The sequence below is a fragment of the Carassius carassius genome, chromosome 37, assembly GCF_963082965.1.
Source record: "Carassius carassius chromosome 37, fCarCar2.1, whole genome shotgun sequence".
Lineage (NCBI taxonomy): Eukaryota > Metazoa > Chordata > Actinopteri > Cypriniformes > Cyprinidae > Carassius > Carassius carassius.
The window spans coordinates 24,017,437-24,026,501 of record NC_081791.1 but is presented as its reverse complement, the minus strand read 5'-3'; the positions used below and the strand labels follow the sequence as shown (position 1 = coordinate 24,026,501).

Sequence of the window (9,065 nt, the reverse complement as noted above, 5' to 3'; positions counted from 1 at the left end):
GTCCAAACAGCTGATAAAAACATCACAAGTAATCCGCACGACTCCAGTCCATAATTAATATCATGTGAAGCGAAAAGCTGTGTTTATAAGAAACAAATCCATCTTTAAGGCAATTTTTTTTACTTTATGTCATTGCTTCCATCTTAATTACAATACCTCTATTGCTTTCTCCAGTGAAAAAGTCATTTTGTCTGAATCAGAAGAGAAATATTCACAGATTATAAGACAAAACAGTTCTAAACAAATATGTTGTGAATTTTGATGTGAGAGGACAACAGGGAATGTAGTTTTTCACTGGAGGAAGCATGAATTATAGACTCACCTTTTTGTTTGGTCAGTTATGTATGTGCCACATACTTTAAAACTTTACTTCCATCTTAAAACTTAACTTTTAATTCTCCAGTGCAGGTAGAGATTCAAATGTGGAGTTGGATGTTATAACAAAGAGTACATGAATTCCAGCAATGCTACCATTTACATGACTGAGGGTGAACTAATTGAGAGTCATTCAGGGCAGGCTTGTTTCCTCTATAGCTTTTCTTTTAATCAAAGCTCAGTCCGTTAATGAAGCGCTGGTTCGCAGCTATTCATCAGCCCTGAACCACAGTGGAAACAAACTTGTCGGACGTCATTAAAGCCCTGTGTATGTCCCTCGTTTGAGGCGTCCATCTCGCTGCGCTGAAAGTAGGCCTACTGCAGCTAATTAAGAGCTAAAGCTTCTCTCTGATCCCCGACGAGCACAAGGGTCCAAAACGAAAGCTGCTTTGAGAGTACTCGTACTGTCATGCTGAGAAACCCACTGAGACAATTTCCGCTAATTGAGCTTCACCTAATGGGACTGATGACATTTTATACTGCCGTGTTTTCGGAAAAAAAACAAACGTATCAATGGCATCATCAGTCGTTGGAAAGCACAAACAAGCTGCCATTTAAGGAGCGGATAGTTGACGAGCTGCTATTAGCAGTCTAATTAATTCAATTTTGAATGAACTAATGTTTCATGGCAATGTATGGAAGATAAGATGATGTTTGATCGCTAGAGATGGGGAGGCGGCGCTAATGTAAGTGAAGTAGATCACAACTCGATAAGAAATTGATTTTATCATCAGCCATGACCGCGTTGCCCCCAAAATACTGTCCATAATCAGTTATGGTTTTTTAAAGTGATCCGTCTCAGTTCACTTTTGACTGACCCTTGAAGGAAACTTAACTTCGTCAATGAGAAGAAAACCATAACAAACTTATATAGATCTTGATGTGCTAAAATAAGAGATTTTCTAAAGAAATAGGCTTATTGCTATCATGCAGGTTTATTATGGTTAACTAAAACTAAAAGTTATAAAAACATTTTCATTATTAGAAATATAATAGAAAACGTAAATAAACTATTTTTTTAAATCCAAAATTGTTCAAATTAAACTGAAAAAAATATATAATAATAAATAAATTTTTATAATGATAATAAAAAAGTCACTGATATCTCAATTATACAAGAATAAAACTGTAAAAAAAAAATGTAGACTTAACATGGTCATATGAAAAATATTTACAAAATAAAAACTGCACCAGATGAAAAAGTCATTGACAATATAAAATAAAAATAATTTTTAATTTTTTTGCTAAGATAAGTAAAATTAAAGAAGTAAAAAACTAAAGTACGGGCTAATGAGTCTGACTGTGACTTTCTTTTCATTTTTTAGCTCTTATGTCAAGTACGTTATTCAAGGCCTGCTTAACAATGCTTATAGTTGCCATAGAAACAAGCTCAAAACTGCATAAAATATATCTAATTTTTATACAGCACAAAAGTACTTTCTCTAATTTCTTATGTGCTGACTACAGACCTGTCATTACCATTACGCTTCAGTTTTTATCTTTGCCCCTCACGCTCGGCAATCATTATCAAAACATCAAATAACACCTCGTCGCTGATTAAAAACGAGTGTGTGCAAAAGTGTGAAGGAAGTCAAGCTGAGTGTGCACCCATTCCTCACAATAAACCCTTTCTAAGTAAGAGGCTTTACATAAGAGAAGGATATCTGTAATGAAGCACAAGGGTGACTTCATCAGCTCTGTAGCTGCTCTTGTGAAAGTGTTGGGTAATACAAGTGGGACTATCAGTATAACACTTCAAAAGTTCCCGTCAGAGACATACTCCTACTTCCTAGGATCAGTGGTTTACTAATGATAATACACAGCTGATGAATGTTTGATGAATGCGGTATTCTGAAAAGTAAATCCTGTATGCTAACGAGTTTTTGGTGAAAATTTGGTGTAGGATTTTCCTTCACTTTGAAGAACTGAAGAGATGATATTGTATTTCCTTGTAAAATGATAATTCCAATAATTATTTTTTACAGAAGAAATGGTTGACTCGATAATGAATTCAGGCCACCCCCCTATCAGGCGATCCATGATGTAGATGAGTTTGTTTCTTCATCGCCAATGGATCTGAATGGGTGCCGTCAGGATGAGAGTCCAAACAGCTGATAAAAACATCACAATATTTATTTAAAACATTTTTGGCTTATAAACAAGATTTAATGTGCATATTTCTCTTCTGATTCAGACAAGAAGACTTTTCCACTGAAGAAGGCAATATTAAGGACTTTTGGAAGTAATGTTTTGAAATTTAAAAACAACTAATTATTATTTTTGTTTCTTATAAACACAGTTTTTCACTTCACAAGATGTTAATTGATGGACTGGAGTGGTGTGGATTACTTGTTTATTATTTTGATGTTTTTATCAGCTGTTTGGACTCTCATTCTGACGGCACCCATTGGTGAGCAACTAATGTAAAGCTAAATTTCTCAAAAAAAAATTTCCGATGAAGACACAACTCAATAATGAAGAAAGAAGAATGAAATGAAAATGAAAGAAGAAGAAATCTCAATAATGTCTCAAACTGTGCTCAGATTTGAAATCAATCGTCAGAGACATTTCTCATTGGATTCTTCAAAAAAAAAAAACGTTTGAATTCTCCTAAAGAATTTTATGAGAAACATCTGATTCATAAATGAGAAATGACATGTCAATGTGTAATTCTTTGTGGTGAGTGGCTGTTTGTTTTTTTACAATGATTGTTTCTCTCAGCCTTGCATTTACAATCATAATGGGTTCCTTTAACATGTTTGCTTGAATAGTCTACAGACATTAGCATAATTACATTTTCTCAGTCCTCACACACAACCAACTACAGGTCTCATTAAATGATGCAACAGGTCCATGAAACTGTGATAATACCCTGTAGAGGGAGAAAATATGGAGAAAAAAGGAAAAAATACAAAGTAGAATTAACTTGATAACTTTGAAGGGAAGCTTATAATCAAACAGGTTCATTCACAGTTCTTTTAGTATTTGGTAAATAACTGATCACATATTTTAACTCTCCAAAGCCTACTGCCTAGAAATTAATGCATTAAAAATAAAGCCTCTAAAGGATCAACATAATCACAACTTTGCTGGAAAACCTGAAATACTGCGGACTGAACCATCTTACTGTAGGTTTAATTGATTTCAGTGCCGGTCATCCATTTACTGGAGGTACACAAGTTGCTTTGGGCACCTGAAACACCAGGGGGCCCCTTGCCCTCAAAGATGATTGAATGACTAGAGCTGTGCATTTAATAGAATTTTATTAATGCCACATTTAAGGCAAGTCATGGCCTGGTGGTTAGAGAGTTTGACCCCTAGGGTTGTGGGTTCAAATCTTGGGCCAGCAATACCATGACTGAGATGCCCTTGAGCAAGGCAATGAACCCCCAACTGCTCTGTGGGCGCTGCAGCAAATGGCTGCCCACTGCTCTGGGTGTGTGTTCGTAGTTTGTGTGTGTGCACTTTGGATATAGGTTAAATGCAGAGCACAAATTCTGAGTATGGGTCACCATACTTGGCTGAATGTCACATCACTTTTATTCTATATTTGATTTATAGAGATGTGCAATAACCCTTCCCTTGATACTTCATGTGAGATACGAGAAAGAGTGAAACATTGTCAAGTTTAGGCTACTTTTGGTTTTAGGTATATGCTTAACTTGACAAATGCACACAAAACATGTCAAAATTTCCATCTTGCTGAGTTTTCATCCAAAAATTATTTTTTTTATTAATTAAACACCCCTCATGTCGTTCCAAACCCGTAAGATCTTCGGAACACAGATTAAGATAGTTTTGATGAAATCCAAGAGCTCTCTGATCCTGCATAGACAGCAATTCAACAGAACATTTTCCAGACCTAGAAATGTGCAAAGAAAACATGTGATGACTTTATTCAACAATTCTTCTCCTCCAAATCACATATTTTGCCACAATGTACCACAATGCATGTGAGTGCTTTCCTCTGCACAGAAGTACTCATGATTTGGAGGGGAAGAATTGTTGGATAAAGTTGTTATTTTTGTTTTCTTTGCAGACAAAAAGTATTCTAACAGCTTTGTAAAATTATGTTTGAACCACTGTTGTCCTTACGTTTCTGGGTCTGAGAACATTTGTGTTGCTGTCTATGCATGGTCAGAAAGCTCTCGGATTTCAAGTAAATATCTTAATTTGTGTTCCAAAGATGAACGAAGGTCTCTTGGGTTTGGATAAGCATATAGCATTAGCATTAGTAAGCTTGCATCGGCTGGCTCAGCTGATCACATCTACCTATAGGAATACAACACCTATCACGACATTCCTATATAAGCTCTATTCAGTATTATTCAGCACCTTTTTCACTTGTTTAGTAGCAAATTAACCTCCTCCATCCCCAGCTCCGCCTTTCGCCAGGACTTGGCTTTCTGATATTCCTCATTGAATCAGACTCCTTTTATCTTAAATAATTCTTTATTTGATAGAAAAAATAATTTTAAAATGTAAGCATCCAAAAAGTATTTTGAGAAAGGTGTGTGATGCTGAACATTCAAGAACCTTTATTATAATAAAATGTCATGAAAATCATATGGTTCTGGTGTTTTTTAAATAATAAATTGAAAAAAAAAATTGTTCCCAACCCCAATTACAGCCCTCTCACACTTTCTCTCTTTCTCTTTAGCCATCGTGCATTATTAGCATCATCAAAAGCAAGCTATCACATTTCTTTCTTACTGACTTTATGCCTGAAGCCATTTTTACTGCACTGAGGGGTAACTGATATAATTAAATGGTGGCGTATGCTGCAGGACAGACATGACTCATAAAAGAGAGATTTCACAGCTAACAAAGAGACACTAGATTTCATTGTTTTGAGCTGCACAAACATGATGACAGCTATAGTTGCAGTGTAATTCCCTGATGAGTTCCTGACTAATAGGCTTAAGCTATACAAAGTGTTACTGAGAGAAAGAGAGAGAACAGACCAGAAACAAGCTGTCGTACGGTTTGTAAATGCGGCAATCTGACAAAACCAGCACCCTTTCTTTCTTGATTTTGAAAGGGTGGTGCAACATCTACTGGCTGCAAAAAGTATTGCCTTTGGTGAGGTTAGGGGCACGACGAAAAGGAAAAAAAGCTCTTCAATGCAGCTCCACAAATTACCTATGTTGTCAAAACTGAAAGTCTAAGAAAGTTCATAAAATACAGATGAATTTTAAAGGAATAATTCACCCAAAAATTACAATTCTGGTCAACATTTTCTCACCCTTATGTCGTTCCAAACTGATATGCATTTCCGTCTTTTGCTGAACACAAAAGATGATAACTATTTTGAAGAACGTGGGTTACCAAACAGCTTTGGGTCCCATTGACTTCCATATGTTTTTTGTTCATGTTATAAAAGTCAATGGGACTTAAAACCATTTGGTTACCAGCATTTTTCAAAATAACCAGTGTTATTTTAGCATCATTTAGATACTATTATAGCTTTTATTAATATTTTGAATTAGTTTTTTATTCATTGAGTTTTTTATTTTTTTTTATTTTCCATTTTCAATTTAACTTGATATACTTTTTACATTAATTATTCATATTATTACTGATTTTAGTTGTATTATTAAATTTAACTAAATGAAAATGAGAAATTTTGCCTTGTTGGCAGCTGAAATAAACCTTGTAAGTTGAAATAAAATATACAAAACTTTATTTCAGTTTCAGTATAAAACTCAGTCACTGTTATTGACATCCAAAACCATCAATACACAATGAAACTGCATGACGTCCAATAGTTTTGTGGGTGCAAATCACTGTCAGTGTGAATGGAGCCAGACTGATTTTATTGTTTTATATTTTTGTCCTATATAGTGGAAATAAAGAGACCCAATTTTTCATCCAATTAACTTTATTACATGCAGTTACAGAGTCCAGCATTGCACTAGCAAGTACACATGACTTGAAGGGAATTCGACACTTAAGTATTTAGTACAACTGACTGACGTAATGCACTTTTCACAAACCAGCTGCCACGTCACAAGAGCATAAGAGAGGTCGGATCTCAAAAGAACCTTGAGATGAAAGATCTTTCCACAAACCACTCATTTATCTACTTAGACAACAGTACTCAAGAGCAATACCTGAGGTGTAATACGCATGATAATGAAATAAACCAGTGCGATATATCGAGAGATACACTAGCTTTTGCATTTTCTCACTTAGGCTACTTTTTAAGCATATATTTACAGCCAATCTTTAGAATTTGTCTGTACAATATTTGAACTGACATCAACAAAGTACTAGAATTATACATACACAGTGATAAATGTAATCAGCAAAAATTTAAAAAATAATCAATTACGCATTGCGCTAACAGTACAACGTTCATTTCAACAGTCCAGAAAGTTCTGCAGGGTTAGGCACTTAAGACTGGAGAGCACTTAAAGCAATCGAAAGTGTCATTCCAGCGACGATTTGACATCTTTAACGATCATAAAGGCAAACGAATGTACTTTACATGATGTTATCACATGATGTATCTGCATCTTATAAGTCACTGGATCCTCCGACAGCTAAAATAGCCTGTAATGCCACATATAGCAACAGTAGCAGTCAACCACGTAAACTAATGAACAAGTCACTATAAGGGTTCGTACAATTAACGTTTATGGTACAAAATCTTCCAAAGCAGCAACCAGACAGTTTATTAAACCATATGCACGTCATTATTTCAGAGACGACAGAAAAAATACGAACGATCTTGCAAAGACATGCACATTTTTTGGGTGGTGTTTGGATCAGAATATACTCTATGCAAATATGTGAACGCAAACACTTCTAGCTACAGCATGCTAACTCGATTTCACAGTTTTTTATGTATCGATTCAGAATTAAACCAGTACGAGATGCATTGTCAATGATGCCACAAGGGGTGCTATTGCACCTCTTTACTCCCATTAATTCCAATTTACTTCCAATTGAATAAAACCGTGACTGAATTAATGGTACAAGTATTAAACAATAAAACAATATTCCCTCTCAATTGTTGAATATTGTATGCAATCCTGTTTCCATCTCAGAATGTAAAAATATTATAAAAATAATTGTGACTTTATTTCTGATCATTTTAACTCAATATCAAGTATATTTTTTGTTGTTGCAACAGGGTAAGTATCATTAACTAAAACTGAAAACCTTTAAAAACATTTTTGTTCATTGAAATAAAGCTAAAGTAATAAAATGAGATATAAAATCAAATACAAATGTTATGTAAAATGTAAACTAAAGAAAAATTACAAATGTTGCCAACTAACAGAAATTATTTTACATTAAAACACTAAAATTACTAAAATAAATAAATAAATAAATCAAACCTGAATATTAAGATAAAAAACCCACATAATTTACTTAAATTAAAAATGTATAAAAATTAAACAAAAAGTAAAATTTAAATAAAACATAAAAAACTGACTTATTTAAATAAAAATAAAAAACGTAATAACACTGTATATAAATAATACTAAATAACACTCAGTTGCAACTATTTCCTCACAACTGTAATACTTTTTTCAATAGGAGACAGAGACAGTCTTTTATGGGTTTGTTACTGCTACAGTAATGCAAGAAAACAAGTTACATATATACAATAGGATGCTTGCAATACATTGGCGTCTACATACCTGTGCGGAGTATGTTTCTGGCCTTCAGGTTGATGAAATACTGGTACAATTTCTATTCATAAAACTAAAACGAAATCCACAGAATAAACATTAAAACAACTCAAGGCGAGTAAAACCCTTGTTTAGCATAGATTGAAGTTTCGTCACTACCCTATCAGGCCTCACATGCTGTTGGGGTTATAGCAGAGCATGTTGAGCTGCAGGTTCTCGTCCCAGTGTCTGAGGATGATGAAGAGTTGATTGGCCGCGGCTTTGACCGACGCCAGGTCTCGGCCCTCTGGGACAACCTGTTCATCTAGCCACATGCTGGCCTTGGCGGCGATCATCTCCCACTCAATGAAATAACTGGCCGAACTGTGTTCCAGCCAGGCCAGAGCAACAGCAGTCGCCCACACCATCCCCTCGGGGTCTTGCACAGCCCTTCGCAGGATCCCGGGTGAACCCGGCAGGGCCGTCTCTGCAATTTCAGTCTCAGACCCCCGTCCACTGTCATACAAAGAGTTGATAGGCGATGGAGGGGCTTTGGCCGACATCGACGAGAAGCCACTCAACAACGAAGGCTTGCCCTCCATCCGAGGGCTTCGGGCCTGGAATGAGGATGAAGACGTGTGGGATACCAACTCCTCACATTCAGAGTTGAAGTCTAAGTCTTTTGGAGGAGGCGAGGAGCCGTGGTGGACCTCCAGACTCTCAGAGCGCCGGGAACCAGAGTGGGACACATGAGTAAGGCTGAGTCTGTGGCTGTTGAAGGGCGACGTCCACTTCAGCTTGTCCATGGGCACGTTGATGGCATCACACAAGGCACTGTCCAACATGAATGACCCACAGGACAGCTGCAATGACACCTGCAACAGGAAGTAGAAACCATAATCAGTGCTTAAACATATAAACAAGCTCAAAGACAGAACTTTAATGAGCCATTTAAGGTCTTTAGGCATTGTCAATTACATTAGCCTTAAAAATGCGCTCTACTGATTTTGTTACGCCTCATCACTATTTACTAGAGTAATTGCCATGACCAATATAGTCTTCTCAAAT

The 9,065-nt window shown here is 36.0% G+C and overlaps 1 protein-coding gene across 1 annotated transcript in view; it reads right to left on the bottom strand.

Moving 5' to 3' along the window:
• Window positions 1-7,841: 7,841 nt before the first annotated feature.
• Window positions 7,842-9,065, bottom strand: part of vwa5b1 (von Willebrand factor A domain containing 5B1) — a 48,597-nt gene continuing 47,373 nt past the window's right edge. The window contains exon 22 of the mRNA XM_059528310.1: window positions 7,842-8,872. Coding sequence (XP_059384293.1) covers window positions 8,189-8,872 — 684 coding nt within the window. The 3' untranslated portion in view covers window positions 7,842-8,188. The remainder of the gene's footprint in view (window positions 8,873-9,065) is intronic.